The sequence below is a fragment of the Eumetopias jubatus genome, unplaced genomic scaffold, assembly GCF_037043125.1.
Source record: "Eumetopias jubatus isolate StellerSeaLion01/CBP00866 unplaced genomic scaffold, mEumJub1_p1.0 scaffold_15, whole genome shotgun sequence".
NCBI lineage: Eukaryota > Metazoa > Chordata > Mammalia > Carnivora > Otariidae > Eumetopias > Eumetopias jubatus.
Genome location: NW_028274821.1, coordinates 71,036,963 through 71,055,797, shown reverse-complemented (window position 1 = coordinate 71,055,797; position 18,835 = coordinate 71,036,963). Strand labels below are relative to the sequence as shown.

General features: G+C 40.6%; 1 protein-coding gene across 1 annotated transcript in view; it reads left to right on the top strand.

Moving 5' to 3' along the window:
• CTNNAL1 (catenin alpha like 1) overlaps positions 1–18,835 on the top strand; it is a 60,233-nt gene that overhangs the window by 14,397 nt on the left and 27,001 nt on the right. Inside the window, exons 2-8 of the mRNA XM_028108741.2 lie at positions 275–464; positions 7,322–7,509; positions 9,152–9,271; positions 11,481–11,570; positions 12,571–12,741; positions 15,730–15,930; positions 18,556–18,642. Coding sequence (XP_027964542.1) covers positions 275–464; positions 7,322–7,509; positions 9,152–9,271; positions 11,481–11,570; positions 12,571–12,741; positions 15,730–15,930; positions 18,556–18,642 — 1,047 coding nt within the window. The remainder of the gene's footprint in view (positions 1–274; positions 465–7,321; positions 7,510–9,151; positions 9,272–11,480; positions 11,571–12,570; positions 12,742–15,729; positions 15,931–18,555; positions 18,643–18,835) is intronic.

The following is an 18,835-nucleotide window of genomic DNA, read 5'->3' as shown; positions in this document are numbered from 1 at the left end:
AATCTTTAAAAAAAAATAAAAGATATTGAGATAGGGGCACCTGGGTGGCTCAGATGGTTAAGCATCTGCCTTCAGCTCAGGTCATGATCCCAGGGTTCTGGGATTGAGCCCCGCATGGGGCTCCCTGCTCGGCGGGGAGCCTGCTTCTCCCTCTCCCTCTACTGCTCCCCCTGCTTATGCTCTCTCGCACTTTGTCAAATAAATAAATAAAATCTTAAAAAAAAAAGATACTGAGATAAATTTTAATCAAGTTGCTTTCATCTTTTATTTTTAGATCACCACGCTTATTAATCATAAAGATAATACCAAAAAGTCTGATAAAACTCTGCAAGCAATTCAGCGTGTAGGACAAGCCGTCAACTTGGCAGTTGGACGATTTGTTAAAGTAGGGGAAGCTATAGCTAATGAAAACTGGGATTTGAAAGAAGAAATAAATATTGCCTGTATTGAAGCTAAACAAGCAGGTATGTGATATTGATATTAAAGCCTATTTATTTTTTTGCAGTTTTATTGCTTTGGATATGATGACAAGTTACTGTCTTATTTTGAGTAAAGATGTGTACTGTGCCTTAGCCCTGTGATTACAGATTCCTAGGACATTAAAGGCCTGGATTAGCTTCCAAGAATATTGACCTTCTCTTGGCTCAAATCCTAAATCTGACACATTGAATTCTTTCTTTGGGTAGGGTAGTGTCTTCTATTCTTGCCATTAACCATTGAAAGGCTAGAGACATAGGAGAATGTGAGGCATAGACTCTGCCCTTGAGGAGCATATTAGTCTAATTGCCACCATGTAGAAAATGGAAATAAAATTAGCATGTTCAGAGTTGTAAGTTTGAGCCCCACGTTAGGTATAGAAATTACTTAAAAATAAAATCTTAAAATTAGCATGTTCCTATACTCATAGCAGACAAATCATAGTGATTTCAAATTTTGTGATGTCCCACAATTCTCTATAGCTGGCACAAAAGCCTGAGAGAACTTGGGGTATCTTGATGGATACAAATAGTTCACCTTTGTTGAAGTATAATTTATCCATTTATTCTTTCAATAAAGATTTACTGAATGCTGGCTATAGGCCAGGCTTTCTTCTAGGCCATAGGGATATAGCTGTGTACATATCCGTCAAATGTCTGCCCTCACGGAGCTTGCATTCTGGTGGGGGAGACCATAAGCAAATGAATAGATATATAATAGTTATTCATGAAAAAATAAAGCAGGGTAAGGGTTAAGAGATCAATGGAGGTATATTTTAGAGAGGTCAGGTTTTCCCAATTTTGATGCTATTGACATTTTGGGCTGAATAATTACTTGTTGATAATTTGTTGAGGGTGGGGCTGTCCTGTGCATTATAAAGTGTTCACCAGAATCCCTAGCTTCTACCTATTAGACGCCATTTGATTCCCCTCTTTCCACACTGACACAAAAATGTTTCCAGACATTGCCAAATGTCCTTCACAGGGTCAAAATGGCCCCCCGTTGAGAACAATTGAGGTAGGGGGTCAGGAAGCCCCTCTAAGGAAGTAACATTGCGGCAGAGTCTGCTCCAATAAGGGCCCCAGCTACATGAGTGAATATCTGGTAGAATGGTACTTCTGGCAAGAAGGAGAGTGAGAAACAGGTATGGGCTTCTAGAAGGGCAAAGACAGGAGCTTTGGACTGTGTTCTAAGTATGATAGGGGGCCTGGTGGAAGGTTTTTTTGCAGGGTGGTGACATAATCTTATATTTAAAAAGGTTGCTGGTGGTTTCTATATGGAGAGTAGATATTAGGAGGCATGAGGGTGAAATCAGAGAACAATTAGAAGGTTGTTGCAGGGGTTCAGTTGATGAATGATGGCGACTTAGATCAGGTCAGCGCATTTGAGGTGGTGAAAATCAGTTGCATTTGGTTGTATTATCAAGGTAGAGCTGATAACGATTTGCTGATATTTTGGATGTGGGATGTGACGGAAAGAGGAGTCATGGATAACTCCAAGGTTTGGAGTATGAACAGCTAGGGAAATGGTGGTGCCATTTACTGAGATGGGCAACCCTGAGGGAAGAGCAGGTGTGTTTGGAGGATCATCCTAAGTGAGATAAAGCCAAGTAAATACAGAGGGACCAACCAGATCATACATGGGCCTGTATGTTATATGAGTGACTTCAGCTATTACTCTATAGATGACAGGTTGTGGAATTTTCAGCCAGATAAGAGACATAGTTTTGTGTTAGAAATCTTTCTGGTAGGATGGAAGAAATGAACAAATGAGGGTTGATTAGAGAGAGTTGAGGATAAAGGCAGGGAGATTAATATGGAAACTTTTACAATAAACCAGGCTAAGCCAAGGCAATGCCTTAGGGATAATAAAGAACAGGGAGAATACATGAAATATTGATTAAGGTGGTTAAATAGATAGGACTTCGTTATTGGTTGACCAACTCAACTGAGTTGACTCGAGTTTGTAGCCATTCACTGTGCTAGTGAATAGATTTTAAGTGGGGAAGGAAGGATGGCCTTCTTCTATTCATAATTTATATTTTGCCTACATTTTAAAGAGGATTTGAAATAGCTTACAATAAAAGATACATGTTTAATAAATCCATTGCAATGGGAGATGAAAATAAATATACTGGAAACTTTGGCCAACACTGTTACTCTAATTAAGCATGAAATTTATCTTTGTACTTCCTGGAAGGCAGGACACAAATGTGGGAAAGAAAGGGTTATATAATTCTCATTGTTTGTTGAAAGGAAACAAACCAGCTTGTCAAGTGGAGAGCAACTTCTTTCTTGGCACTAAAATTATTGTGTGGGCGCTTATACAACAGGCATTACATAATGCAATGGACAATTTAACAGAAAATGTAGAGATGTTCTACATATTACTGTTTTTTTTTTTATAGCAGCCCTTAATTAAAGCAAGAGTAGGGGTTTTTGAATGAAAGGGCAAGCGGAGTCCTACTCACCTTATGGGCTTTGTAGGATGTCACTGTGCTCAGTATAGGGTGAGAAAAGAGGACGTGGTCCACCGACCCACACTCCTGTAGACTGTGGCACCTGGAAGCCATCTGTTGTCATGGGCTCCACCTGTTGTCTCTTTTTGAAGTGCCCTTCCCCCTCTTGAGAACTACCTCCTCTGTCACTTTGGTAAGAGAATGAGAATGGCACCTCCTGGAGTTGTGTAGTATGGAAGCCTTATTTTCTCTTAACATGTACAAATTTCAGACTTAACTCGAATCACTCCTGAAATGTTTCTAGCCCACTCAGCCCATAGTAATCAATTTCTCCTTTGGACAATTTAATATTTATTTGAGAGAAATAATGTAAAGTAGTGATAAGGAACTAGGATTTTGGAGTCAGACTGCCTGGATTTCAGTCCCAACTCTTCACTTGATAGCAGTGTGATATTGGGCAAGCTATTAAACTTTTTTAAACCTCAGTTTTCTCATCAATAAAATGGGGTAATGTTAGTGTTTATAGAAGTGTTTTGGTATAATGCATGTATGCATTTGGCACATAAAAGGGCTCAATAAGTATTATCATTATAATTGTTATTTATTTATTTATTTTTTACTTTTCTTTCCTCTGGTGACTTTTTTTTTTTTCTTAAAAATTTTATTTTTAAGTAATCTCTGCACCCAACGTGGGACTTGAACCTACAACGCTGAGATCCAGAGTCACATGCTCTACTCACTGAGCCAGCCAGGGGCTCCTTCTCTGTTGAGTTCTTGCATTGTGTTTTTACATTTTGTTAAGTTGAGGTATAACTGACATATAATGTTATGTTAGTTTAGGGTGTACAACACAGTGATTTGATATTTGGATGTATAGTTGACCCTTGAAAAATACAGGGGTTAGGGGTACCATCCTCTGTGCAGTTGAAAATCCTTGTATAACTTTTGACTCCTCAGAAACTTAACTCCTAATAGCTTACTGTTGACCAGAAGTCTTACCAATAACAAATGGTTGATTAATACATGTTTTGTATGTTATATGTATTATATACTGTATTCTTACAATAAAGTAAGTTAGAGAAAAGAAAACGTTATTAAGAAAATCATAAGGGGGATGCCTGAGTGGCCTAGTTGGTTAATCGTCTGCTTTCGGCTTGTGTCATGATTCCAGTGTCTTGGGATCGAGTCCTGCATCCGGTTCCTTGCTCAGTGGGGAACCTGTTTCTCCCTCTGCCTGCCGCTCCCCTGGCTTGTGTTCTCTCTCTCTCTGACAAATAAATAAAAAAAATATTTTTAAAAAATCATAAGAGAAAATACATTTGCAGTACTATCCTGTGTTTATTGAAAAAAAATCTGCATATAAGTGGACCCACAGCATTCAAACCCACATTGTTGAAGGGTCAACTATATTGTAAAATGATCACCATAGTAAGTCTAGTTAACATCTGTCACCAAACATAGTTAAAAATTTTGTGTGTGTTGTGAGAACTTTTAAGATTTACTCTCTTAAAAATATGCAATATTTAAAAAAATATGCAGGGTGCCTGGGTGGCTCAGTCGTTAAACGTCTGTCTGCCTTTGGCTCAGGTCATGTTCCCAGGGTCCTGGGATCGAGCCCCACATCGGGCTCCCTGCTCAACGGGAAGCCTGCTTCTCCCTCTCCCACTCCCCCTGCTTGTGTTCCTGCTCTTGCTATGTCTCTCTCTGTCAAATAAATAAATAAAATCTTTAAAAAAATAAAAAAATAAAAAATATGCAATAAAGTATTAACTATGGTTGCCAAGCTATATTTCGCATCCCCATGACTTATTTGGTAACTAGAATTTTGTAATGTTGACTCCACCCAATTTGTGCCCCCTTTCAACATTTTTACTTGTCCCATATTTTTTATGGGAGCACAGTAAGTATCTATAATTGACTGACTTTAGATTTTCACATTAAGACACAACACTAATTACATATACAAGTTAAAAATGGCAACCATGAAGCTAAAAGGACAGTGTTGTGACTTTTTTAGGGAGCTAATTTCTGAACAGTGTACACTTTGAACAATTTTTATAATGTTAAGGAAGAATTTGACCATGTTAGTGGAGCTAACCAAATGTTACCATCCCACATAGTTAGAGGAGTTTAATGCCTGGGTTTAGTCAGAAAAAGGAAAAGTTACATAATGCCATATGTGCAGGCTCATATGTAGTATCTTTGAGAATTGAGAGCTGTAGGAAAAAGTAACATTTTCCAGAGGCAGAGAGGAAACATTTTTATCCTCAAAGCTATTGCAGACTGATACTTTTCCTCCTGCCCCTTTTTGTGCTCATGAAGGTTTAATTCTAACCTTTTTTTCCTCTGTATATTTTGCTGTGTAAACTGTATCAGTAACCTATTGCTGTGTGACAAATTAGCCCAAACCTAGCAACTTAAAACCACAAACATTTATTACCGCACAAAGTTTCTGAGGGTCAGAAATCAGGGAGTGGCTTAGCCAGTGGGATCTGTCTCTCTCACAAGGTTGCACTCAAGGTGTCTGCTGGGCCTGTAGTTATCTGAAGGTTGACTGGACTGCAGGAACTGCTTTCCAGTGCCCTCTGTTGGTTGTTGGCAGGCTTCACTTCTTTGTTGGCTTTTGGGCAGAGGCCCGAGTTTCTCATCTATGCCTCTTTGTAGGAATGGCTGCTTACAACATGGTAGCTGGCTTCCCTTAGACAGAGAGAGAGAGAGAGCAACCAAGATGGCTACCTTAGCGTCTTTAAAAACCTATCTTGGAAGTGACATGCCATCACTTCTGCTGTACCAACCCTAGTATGATGTGGGAGGAGACAACACAAGGATGTAGTAAATTCCAGGAGGTGGGGCTCACTGGGAGCCATCTTGGAGGCTGGCTACCACAGACTTCCTCTATTAGTAGAGTTTCAGCTGTTGTCATGATAGGTAACCAATCCATATCTACAGGCTTGTCTTTTGGGTTTTCCTGTGTTGTTTCAAATTTCTGTTGTCTGAAAGTAAATTTATCATTTCCCTTTCTGTGCGCTTCTGATGTTTTTTAAAAAGTGATATAGGTTCACAACCTTGAGGCCATTTTTTTTTTCATTTCTCTTTTTCTTATCACTGCTCAGGTACCAATTTTATATTTTCTTTCCCTGGTATCTCCCAAATCATCTTTTTTATGTTCCTGTAGCTACTGTCCTTGCAAGATCCTTACTGCTTCATACCCACAATTGAAATGCTGCCTGAGTAATACCCTGACTTTGAGTCTCTGCTTTCTCCAGACTGACCCTAAATCTTGATTTCATTATGTCACACCTTGTGACCTGTCCATTAAAATTCAGGTTCCTTTACTCAAGATCCTTAGCCTATGGGCTGATGCCTTATTGGGTATATATAATAATATTGACAAGGGGGCTTTTGTGAGAAAATCAATCTATGCACTAAGGTTTATACAGGATGTAAAAAATTACCTTGAACATTGCAAGATGATGGAAAGTTTATTTTTTTTTAATCTTTTTAAGTTAAACAGTAAAGTTTGGAAGAAATTACAGCCTGGCTTCATTTTTAAGGAGAACAAATATTTGTATTGTTTTATTGATGGATAATTGCTATTACAGAAATCAAAGCATTTTGATAGCAACATTTTGATAGTGAGAAGAGACTTGTTCTAGAGGGTTGGGTGTTCATTTGGTAGAATGGTTTATGCTGGGCATCATAAGAAGTATACATTCAAACAGCAAGCCTCAGAGTCAGCCTGTGTCTTAAGTTCTCAGGAGAGATACTTTTGTTTTTTTCCCACTCAGAGCCCAGGCTGCCCAACAGATAAACTTGCATATTATTTCCCTTTGCCTATGGATGATTTTTCTAGGCCCCCTTATTACTGAGGATGCCTCCCAAGAGGCCCCAAGCTTTGTCTTCTTTTCGTGGGTGTTCATAAAAACCCTAGCCTCTTCAGGCTGTGGAGATGGGCAGTGACTACCACCCCCGCCCCAGTACTTTTCTGTCCCCTCACTCCTGGCCAAAGCCTTGGCAACTGCTTACTGCCCTACTTTAGGTTCTTCTTTGGTTATTGACCCTTGGGATTTCTCTTATTTGGTCTTACAGAGAAGAAGGCTTTTTTAGATCATGTAGTTCGCCATATCACTAGAAGAAAAATTAAAATATTTTGCGAACTTGGTGAAGGCAACAAATTTCTCAAAGTTCTTAAGAATGTGCCATTATTTTGTCATTAGAGAGCCTCATACGATAATCCTTGTGCTCATCAAGGAGAAGCTGTTTCTTCCTGAAATGAGACTCCAGAGCCAAGGGTCTACTCACATTCCCTTCAAGAGTAAAGTCTGGATTTTAATTTAAGTGCATCTTATTCCCAATTTAACTTTTCACCCTTGCCTTTCTTGTTAGGAGAAACAATTGCAGCACTTACAGATATAAGCAGCTTGAATCATCCAGAATCTGATGGCCAGATCACAATTTTTACAGATAAAACAGGAGTTATAAAAGCTGCAAGATTACTTCTTTCTTCAGTGACAAAAGTGTTGTTGCTGGCAGACCGAGTGGTCATTAAGCAGATAATAACATCAAGAAATAAGGTATTTGTCTTTCTCGTGTTTCTATACCTGTGTCTTTTGGGGTTGTTCAAAAGCGTTTTTTAGGTTAATTACAGGTAATTTGGCAATGCTTATCAATTTTAATTGTTTTACCTCCAGTTGTCTGTAGTTTAAAAGTGGTATTCTTCTGCACCTATAATTCCTAAACAATGTGTGTACTGGGTCTAAACATTTAGATGTAAATAATATTTCTTCTCAGAAAATCGTTATCTACTTGTTGAGGTTTATTCGTGAAAGCTTTTCATGTGTACAGATTTGGGAAGAAAAGCCAAGAACCATGACAGTGTATGTAGTAGAAACCTAGTTGATAAAAATACCAAATTCCTCGGTACCTTTTTTTTTCAGAGTCAGAAGATAATAATTTATAAGCTTAAAAAAATTCAGTCATCTGAAACTGCAATTATCAACACTATGAGAAATTTCTTTATGCAGCATCCCTAGAGGTTATGAATAATCATAAAGCTTGCAGAATAAATTTAAACTCTCCCAGTCTAGAACTCTTCCAGTTGCTCAGATAATGGTTGTGCTCCCCCATCATCCAGGGAAGCCAGGGCATGGACAGTCACTTCTTTCCCTGGATAATTCCCTAGGCAAGGAGGAGGGCAGTCTGCCAGGGATGGATTGTCTCAATCAGGTTTGAGGACAAAACTACCTGATGGGTGTTGAGTGAACTAAAGGGTGTGAGTTTCAAGCAAAAAAGAAATTGGAGAGGTGGATCGGGCAGTACTGGAGTGATAGGAAAAAAACCCCTATCTCTTTGAAAGACGGAGTTTCTGCTCAGTGGTAGCAATCTGCCTTATCTGTGCTAGTCGCCTGGACTTCCTGAGCTGCCAGGGCAGATTAACGTGCCAAACAGCCATCATATCCTCATTTTCAAAAGTAAACACAGGATATCTGTGTTTTCTTTACCTATCTTGGTCTGACGAAAGCTAATCCAGTACTATTATTTTAGAGAAAAGTATTTGAAAATATGTTTCACATCTATTTACTTTACTTTTAATATCAAGAAAACACCTAACATTGTCTGTTGTTTCTTACTATAGGTTTCTCATTTTTTTTGCCCCTGGCTACCCAAAGCCTCTTGGCAATTAATTTATTCAACACAGGCGATTCCTGACTGATCCATACTGTTTTCCTGCTCTCGAAGCACCACACCTTCCTTTCCACTCCTCGCTGTGCAGGTGACCTTCCTTCCACTTTCTTGGGAAGAATGGGGTTCCCCACAGCGAACCTTAAGGCCTCTGTGTATTACCTTTATCACCCCTGTCTCCCTAGTTCTCTGAAGATTGGGTTATCTCTGTCCTGCACACGTCCACCTTCTCCAGACTTTGCTACATAAATGATCTCTCTTGTATATCGAGGTGTTTCTTGTACTCTTTTTCCTTTTAATTTTCAAGTAAGCTCGGGTCTCCCCATTGTAAAGACAAATCACTCCCTAGACGATTCTAACCTTTGGATGTGCTTCTACTTCTCTGGGCTCCTCCTTCCCTGTCTTCCCCTGTGATGACTCCTTCTCAGCTCTCCCCTAGAATTCAGAGTTTCTCCTTTTTCCTCTCTATTCACCCTTGACATCTCAGTCTCTTTCATGTCTACACCTGACAATCAAATATTCTCTGTTTTGCAGGTTCTTGCAACTATGGAAAGACTAGAGAAAGTAAATAGCTTTCAGGAGTTTGTCCAAATATTCAGTCAATTTGGAAATGAAATGGTGGAGTTTGCACATCTAACTGGAGATAGACAAAATGTATGTGTTTACCACATTGAAACATTTTCAAATACATGCATACTTTTTTATTTGGATGGAGGTGTGATCTTTGTGGTCATCTGGGTTGGTTTATTTGCTTATTAAATTTATAACCTTGGTGTTGAAAGCCTTTCATAAAGGAGCTAGGATAAAGTAAGTAAATTCACGTGACTTTTTTTTTTTTTTGCATACATGTAATAGTTAAATATGTTCTTACCACACACACTAGGAAAGGTCATATTTGCCTTCAGGGCTCAGATCTAGTACTTCCTCTTTTAGGAAAATACATTTGACTCTTCTACCAGGGCTCAGGCAAATAAATTGAGTCATCATATATATTCTGTTAGTATTTTATTCTATTTCTGTTTTTGTAACGTGTTATGTATTATTCTGCTGTTATCTATTTCTGTCAGTTTTCTCCATTAGAATCAGTAGTAATAAGTCAAGCCATTATTTATCTGCATTAGCTATGTGTTAGGTACTTGATACACATGATCTCATTAATTTTGAAAACATTCCTGTCAGACAGGTATTGTTATTACTGTTTTACACCTGAGGAGATAGAACCTGAGAGGATAATAAACTTTCCCAAGGTCACTCATCTAGCAGGTTGAACTTCATTATATCTGATTTTGGAGCCTGTAATTTTTAACCTACACTGTGATATTAGTTCTTTATAGGTCTCTTCCTCAATTTAGACTATAAGCCCCCAAAATTTAGGGAGGTAGAAGACCATATTATATTTAAGACTTGACTTTCTTTTGTTGGGGTATTCATGCATGAGTTCATCTTGTCAGCAGGTTAGATATGTAATAAAGGACCTCTTGAGATGTTTTGGTGTAGTCCTATAGAGTATCATCATTTTGGATGTGAACTTTCCGGGTTGTAGCTGGAGTTGGAAGATGGGTATTGGCCTGGAAAGTGGCAGGCTGGTTTGTATGCTTCACCTAGTGCTTCTTGGACCGTCTGGGTTTTATGGAGGCCTCTTTTTGCCCTGGGGACTAGCCCTCTCTAACAGATTGAGATGCCCTCTTTTTTGCTCATTTGTTATCACTATACAATAGATGGTGTCTTGTATGGCCTACAACCCACAAATGGAAAGACTGACTAATGTGACAGGTGAAAATTTTGTGTAATTCAAATTTCAGTGCCCATAAGTAAAGTTTTGCTGGGACACAGCCATGTTAGTTTGTTTATGGATTGTCTCAGGGTGGCTTTCACACTGCAATGGCAGAATTAAGTAGTTGTTTCAGACTCTGACCCAGAAAGCCTGAAAAATTTATTATCTGGCCTTTTGTTGAAAATGGCTGCTGACCTCTGATTTAGATGGCCATGACCAAATTATTATAAGAATATTTGGTTCTAGATTTGATCACACTATTTAGGTGCTTTCTGCAGTAGCACATATCTTATCAAGGGCTCTATGAAGAGAAACTAAAAGAAAATAATTGAAAGCATGGTGCCTGCCCCAGACTTCATAATCTAGTTGGAGAAAATGATAGATCCGAGAAACATCTTAAGACTGTTTCAGAGCAGGGGCGCCTGGGTGGCTCAGTCGTTAGGCGGCTGCCTTCTGCTCAGGTCATGATCCCTGGGATCGAGGCCCGCCTCGGGCTCCCTGCTCGGCGGGAAGCCTGCTTCTCCCTCTCCCACTCCCCCTGCTTGTGTTCCTGCTCTTGCTGTCTCGCTCTCTGTCAAATAAATAAATAAAATCTTAAAAAAAAAAAAAAGCCTGTTTCAGAGCAGCATATTGGTTAAGTTTAACCAGGCATGGTCTCTGAAAGAGTTGACTTCTAAGTATCTAATCTGAAGGAAATAATAGCCCATAACTGCTTGATAACTAGGTTACTCTTAACGGAGTAAAGCATAGGACGGTTGTTTCGGGTCGGGAGTGAGGTGTATCCACATGGGCACAAGAATGTCAGGTGGGCAGGCCATCAGCGTGTGAGGTGCGAGGCCTCCCCCTGCTCCGTCTCAGGCCCACAGGCCCTGACTCTGCCACCCTCAGTAAGGGCACCTGCTTCTTTTCACACAGTGTGTTGATGGATTAGATCAAAGTGGTGACATTTTATCAAACTTTAGCTTGGTTTTGTTCACTTTGTCACTTTTTAAACAATGTTATTTAATTGATTCTTGTTGCATAAATGATTTTTTTCATGAAATTGTTTACAGGATCCTAGACTGCTCAGTGGTTTTATTTCATTTTTAGGATCTGAAAGACGAGAAGAAAAAGGCAAAAATGGCAGCAGCCAGGGCAGTTCTTGAAAAGTGTACAATGATGCTTCTCACAGCCTCAAAGGTAGGGACGCTTTTGTTTCACCTGCTTAAATGCATCTACTTTATATGTTTTACAGTTTTAAAAAGGTCGAAGTGATAACTTGGAGCATAGGCTACAGCAGTCAGACCTCAGTTATCCTTTAGCAAGAAGGCTCACTTCCTTCCCCGGTTCCAGACGGCAGTCAGTCCGCGAGTCAGCACTGCATGAGCAGCGGGGCGCAAGGTGGTGTGTGAGGTGCCGGGAGTCGGGGCCTGTCACACACAGGCACTGCCCACAGGGTTTGCCAGGCTCGTCGGGGAGCCAGCACATGTACTGTCGAAAAAGTGAGACAAGTTAGAATCTGTTAAGTAACAGTGGAGTATTAATCCAGCCTTTGGTTTGTTCTGTAAATTCATACGTCTGGTTCCTTATTCTACTTCTAACAAGATTGCCAAACGGCAGCTGGCCAGCAACTCGGTACAATTCAAGAAAAAACTAGTCAACAGCTTGTGAGCAGGCTATTTAGAATTGCCTTTTCTGCTCACAGGGTTTACTCTAGGCTGGGTTAGTGAGGCCACCACAGCAGCCCCTGCAGCTGGCTTGCAAAGCTCTGCTCACGTCGAGGCCCCCGGGGCAGCTTTCATTCACATCGTTTCTAAAAAGTCAAAGGTGCATCCCCTGTCCTAAAACACGTGTTCCCGTGTCCTCGTGCTCGTTCTTTTTTAGGTTTTGCGCGGGGAAGGCGACGTTTTAAGGTAGTTTTAATCGTGATGGAGATAGTTTCCCCCCCCGCCCCAAATTTTAAGTAAACTTGTTGAAGTGTAAAGATACAGTTTTGCACTCTGCCTTTTTCACTTAACCTTGCTATCGCTTTTTACTCATCCTGCTTCCACTTTTAGTGAGGAGAAGCAGCTGGGTGAGCCAGGGACCCAGGAGATTTTGGTAAAGAACCATTTTTATTAGCATGACACGTTCTCTGTAAGATTTTGTGTATTATGGTATGGGCCCAGTCTGAAAATAAACATTTTCAATTGTTTTGAAGACATGTCTCAGGCATCCCAACTGCGAATCAGCCCATAAAAACAAAGAGGGAGTATTTGACCGAATGAAAGTGGCATTAGATAAGGTGATTGAAATCGTGACTGACTGCAAACCAAGTGGAGAGACTGACATTTCATCTGTCAGTATTTTTACTGGAATTAAAGAATTCAAGGTAAGAATAGAGAGAATATATATGTTATTTTCTTTCCATATCAGAGGAACATCTTTAGCGGTAGTATCCATGTTCTGGTATAATATTTTAGGATAGATGCTTCACAAAAGCAGAGATTTTTCTTTAAGACAGTGCCACTCTGTATAAACTTAATATTCGGTAACATTTGGTTTAGTGTAGTTTGTACAGAGAACGTTGGTCTGGGGTTATGGTAGCTGCCGGGCCCTATGTCGCTGCATGGTTCAGCAGGAGCCTCCTGTCCTCTGTTTAGAAAGGTGTTCCCTGCCCAGTCTTTTGAGGAGTGCTGTGCTATCTGTCCGGGGCTGATGACAGACAGCAAATCGTTTCTGCTGGAATCCCTACTCGTCCCTGAGCTCTAGGGTGGATATTTTGAGACTTTAATAATAGTAATAGTATTCATGTTAATTAAAATCTGGAATGAACACTAATACATGCTAACATGTATTGTTGAGCATTTACTCTGTGCCAACCCTGTTCCAAATGCTTTAAATATATGTACCTGTAAAATCCTATAAGAACTATTGCTACTATACTGTTGAGGAGACTGAGAAATAGAGATTAAGTAATTTGCCAGCAAGGAAGTGCCAGAGTTAGGATTTGAATCCAGGCAGTCTGACTCAGAATCGCCCCCCATTTTCGGGCAGAACTTCTCATGGGAAGTCAGAGGGCTGGTGAAGGTGCTCTCTGGGTCTGATTGAGGAGGGCCCTAGGAAATCATCTCATACAAGCCCTCATTTAACAGCTGGGAAGACTAAGGCTCTTGGAAGTTATCTAATAGGCTAAGGGCTGCAACGAAGATGGCATTCCTTCCATCTTTTTAATTCCTACTTAGGTAGGAACATGGGGTGAAAGAAAGTCATGGAAAGAACAGTTATTTTTAGGGGCTGTTGTCTTCATGAATATTATCTAATTTAGTCACTAACTTCCCTTTTAGGTGGGTACTATTATCATTGTGTTTTTGAGGAGGAAAGCTAGTAAGTGGTGGAACCCTTTAGAACCAGGACTGGCTAATCCCAAAGTCCATGACCTTTCAGTTGATGCCTGTGGGTTTGCTTGTATGCTGCTGGTCCTGCCCTAACTCTCTTTCTGAGGGGAAAGAAGCTACAAAGACCAGTCATTGTTTTAGAGTTTATATTGTCTAAGGGATTTTAGAGCTTATTTTTCTAATCCCCTCTTTTTATAAAGGCTGAGGGGGAGATGTCTTCTCGAGGGTTAAAGGGTAATTAGGGAAACAAATAGGACGAGAGCCAAGTCTTTTGCTTCTTGGTGCTACACTTGGGTTCCAGGTTACCTCGGGGCGGCACTGTGCCTGAGGCTGCTGCAGCCGGGCTAGCGCAGTCTGCAGGGCAGAGCTGTTACGGATAGACCCCATCTCACCGTCAGTGGGTATCTTTTTGGCATCTTACCATTTTTCCTGGTGGAGAGTATAATCTGTAAACGGAGACGGGATGCTTTACTGTGCTCGGTACTGTGGATATGTGGACAAATCTTAGGAAACCATATAAATGAATGGCTTTTGGAAAAACGTCTCCTCCCAGTTGCTGTTATTTCTTTTTATTTTATTTTTAAAAACATTTTTTTAAGACTATTTATTTGTCAGAGAGAGAGAGAGAGCACAAGCAGGGGGAGCTGCAGGCAGAGGGAGAGGGAGAAGCAGGCTCCCCACTGAGCAGGGAGCCCAATGGGGGACTCGATCCCAGGACCCTGGGACCATGACCTGAGCTGAAGGCAGACGCTTAACCGACTGAGCCACCCAGGCGCCCCTTGTCAATTCCATACCTTACTTTTATCCATGTTCTTTCCTAGCTTAAAAAAAAAAATTGCCATCTACCTAGGATGGGGTGGTTACTGGAGACACCTTGGGCCAAGAGGAGAAGGGGAAGCAGGCCCTGACTATGGCCTCTTGACCTTCCCAAATCTTGGTGTTTTCGTGGGTCCTGTGAAAACGGGTCAGATGTAAGGATTGACTTGAGACTATGTTTGTGAAAGGACTTTAAAGTGCTAAACAAATGTACGCTATTCTTACCAGCACATTCAATGTGAGCACTGTCATGGTCATCACTGCGGATCGCCTCTTGGCCCAAGTTGTTTTTGTGATACCGCTCGTGGGCTGGAGTTTAGACCCAGCTGCAGTGGCACAATGTCACGTAGACAGCTGAGAGAGAGAAAGACGCGCCAGTGAACACGTGTCCGTCACGCATTCCAGGAACTCTGAGCACAGGATGGCTGAAGTGACAGGTTGTTTGGGAGCTTGAGGGGTGGTTGGACAGACCGTCAGAAAGATCTGTAAAATCAAGACCCTAGAGGATTTTGTATTTTGCAGTAGAAATTTGAGCTTAATTTTACACGTGGTGAGGAGTCAATTGATGGGAGGTGGCAATCTCAGAAGCTTTCCATTTTGGAAAGATGATACAGGTAGAGGGTGGCAGAGAAGGTTTTGGTCTTCTGGGAGGTGCTGTCGGACATAAGACAAAATGTCGGGAGACCGGTTAGGTGACTAGGAGAGTTTTGCTGAATTAAGGAAGGAGAACTTGGTGCCTTTCCCAGCCTTTCCCATACCCACACCCTCCACACCCTGTCCCCCTGGGCTCAGCACAAGTTCATATTTGGGTGCAGCGTCTTTCAGGACTTTGCCTCAGCATTTTCTCAGATGCAAATTCTCTACCTGTGGGCTGGTTCACTTTTCCTACCAGTTGCTACATGATCGTGCTTTTCTGCCTTAGTATTTACTGACTTCATAGGACTGTTGTATTAACAGCTGTTGTAGTGAATCTCTGCATGGCTGCTGGTGGCCCTTGAGCAACGTGTCCTAGAGAATAGAGTCATCACTAGAGGTTGTATTTCCCCCCGAGCCCTCAGACAGGGAAGGAAATTGCAAGTGTCTCTCTGGGCACTCTAGAAAGTTACAGCCCATTTGGTTAGGTGGGAATATTGACTCATGCCGATGGATATCCTTTCTGTTCTCAGATGAATATTGAAGCTCTTCTGGAGAATCTTTATTTTCAGTCAAAAGAGAATCTTTCTGCGACTCTGGAAGTCATCTTGGAGCGCACCGAGGACTTTACTGATTCTGCCTACACGAGCCATGAGCACAGGGAACGCATCTTGGAACTGTCAACTCAGGCAAGACTGGAACTGCAGCAGTTACTTTCTGTGTGGATTCAAAGTGTAAGAACTTTTTTTCATCAAAGCGATCCTATACAATAGCTTTTTCCTAAAGCTCTGAGAATTGTGGAAGCTAACATGAATGTGGTCTGGAATGGGACAAGGATGTCTCATCCCTTTTCTCCCTCCTTCTTGGCCCGAAGCATCCTTCCCATCCAGCGCTCACAGTACTTGACATTTCTAGGCCTGCTGTTTCTCAGTTGCTCATCCTGGCCAGCCCTCATTCTGTACCACCATCACTATCACAAGTTCATCCCATAATCCCCACTCATCCACCAAACTCGCCTCTGGAGAATTCCTCCCCAAAATGCTTCTTCAGAGTGAAGAGCCCTACCTAGAGGTTGTCATCCCCTGAGTCTTACTGCCAAAGCCATTCACATGTGCACAGTGCTTAACTCTGAGGACAGCTGATTTATAGACACAACAATTTATTTTATTATTTTTTAGAGAAAGAAGGAAGGGAAGGGGGGACGGAGAGGGAGAGAGAGAATCTGAGCATGGAGCCTGAGGTGGGGCTCGATCTCACAACCCTGAGGTCGTGACCTGAGAGGGAATCGAGAGTCAAACACTTAACCAACTAAGCCACCCAGGTGCCCCTACAGAACAACAATTTAGACAATTTATTGAAGTCTAGACACAGTGAAGACAAGGGTAGATCCAGCAAGCAGGTAAAAAATTTTTCAACCTTGCACTGATTCCTGGTCTAAGATTGTGAGCAGCCATTTAAAGGTAGACTGCTGGTGCGCATACAGCCTGGGAGGTTATGTGGTAAGAATGGTAAAGATGGACAGAGTTGGGAGTCCCTGGCTGGCTTATGGTAGAGCATGCAACTCTTGATCTTGGGGTCATGAGTTCGAGCCCCATATGTGGTGTAGTTTCCTTTAAAAAAATGAAATTAAAAGAAAGATGGATAGAGTGGGACAACAAAGAAAGCGTGTACCCAGGCTCTTGCAGAGAGTGGTTACAAAATTGACAGGTAGAGGCTTGAGACTGAGCTCTGGCACTCTTTATTTATTTCTTAGACCTAGGGTATGTCAAAAAAAGTGTTTAATGTGATTTACAATGTACAGCGTAGATGGAGCAAACCTGGCAGCTATGAACAAAAGCTTTGGCAGTAAAGACGAAGAGGGGTGAATGTGGCTGAGAATAGTAAATGAAGCAGCAGTTGACTTTCATGTAAAGCGATTGGTTTTTGAATGAAGAGTGGATATAAATCAAGATTTCTCCTATTCCTTGGCATCATGACAGTACAAATGCTCATATTAACGGGAAATTAACCTAGAGTAGAGTGCTGTCAGGGCTAAAAGCAATATTTTGTGATTACTTTGAAATATCTATGGGATATCTAATCTGAAGTGTAGATTGCTTCAGTTTTAAATTTTAAACCCAACAGTCAACATGAAGAGTTTCTGTGAGGAAATGCTGTGTTGGGAATCCGAGTCTGTCAACACTTAACTTTGCAATTAGCACCTTTCCCATATTTCACTAGTGCTCAGATTTCTGAGTCTGCATGCCAGATGTATTGTTCATTCATTCATTTTTTTCAGCATTTGTTACTGAGTGCCTTTTATATGCCAAACACCGGAAATCTAAAGATGAATAAGATAAAATCTTTGCCTGCAAGAATTTTGCAGTGGAGAAAAGTGTGGGAAGGGGTAAGGCGAGTACAGAAAGCTTTGTTAAGTGTCCTACCAGAGGTACAGACCATGTGTTGCAGGGACTTGAAGGAGGGCAAATTTATATTTAGGGAGAGGAATCAAGAAGACTTCTTTTTTTTTTTTTAAAGATTTTATTTATTTATTTGACACAGAGAGAGACAGCGAGAGAGGGAACACAAGCAGGGGGAGTGGGAGAGGGAGAAGCAGGCTTCCCGCTGAGCAGGGAGCCCGATGCGGGGCTCGATCCCAGGACCCTGGGATCATGACCTGAGCCGAAGGCAGTCGCTTAACCAACTGAGCCACCCAGGCGCCCCAAGAAGACTTCTTGAAGATATTGGCATTTAACTTTGATTTATCCATTCAAAGAACTGAGTACCTACTACCTTACATTTGCTGTGCCAGGTATTATGTATTCATTGGTGAGCAAAATAAATGTGATACCAGCCTTCATGGAGCTTACCAAGGCCTAGTGGGGAAGATCGACTTTAACCAAAAAAAATAAAATAAAAAAAGTAAATATGTAATTGTAAACTAGAATAATTACTTAGAGAAAGATTAGAATGGGTAAGAAGAGAGCCTAATTTAGATTGTGTGATTCGAAAAGGCCTTTCTGAGGAAGAGACATTTATGTAGAGACTTAAAGGTAAATAGGATTTTAATTTTTAACTCCATTAAGAGCGAAGAGATGAGCATTCTGGGCAGAAGATAAAATAAAATCATTTTAGACATAAATTTATTAACAAAATGAGATTTTAAAAATTCATCTTTTTATAGTTACAATGGGAAAATATAACTAGTTAAAATTCTATTTTCCATTCTATCCATAAAAAGGTGAATTTTTAAAATCTACTTTTTTATAATTCACAGAATGATATTCAACATTTATTATAATTTATTTTTCAAGTGAAATTGGAACTACCAGATTAAAAAAGAGGAGGTAACACTATATATATATATTTTTAATTTTTAGCAAAGCAAGAAAACAAAAAGTATTGCTGAAGAACTAGAACTCGCTGTATTGAAAATCAGTCATAGTCTCAAAGAACTTAAGAAAGAAGTAAGTATAGTTTGAAATTTAGCCTCTTTTAATCCTTTGCTAGTTTTCATGTGGCATGGTATGTATGAAGTGCATTAGTATTAGTATGTCTGTGTGCCTAGAAGATCGTTTTTCATTTTGAACCCACTGTTTTTTGTAATGCCATCCTTCTCAAAGCTTGTACATGGATGTTCATAGCAGCTTTATTTATAAT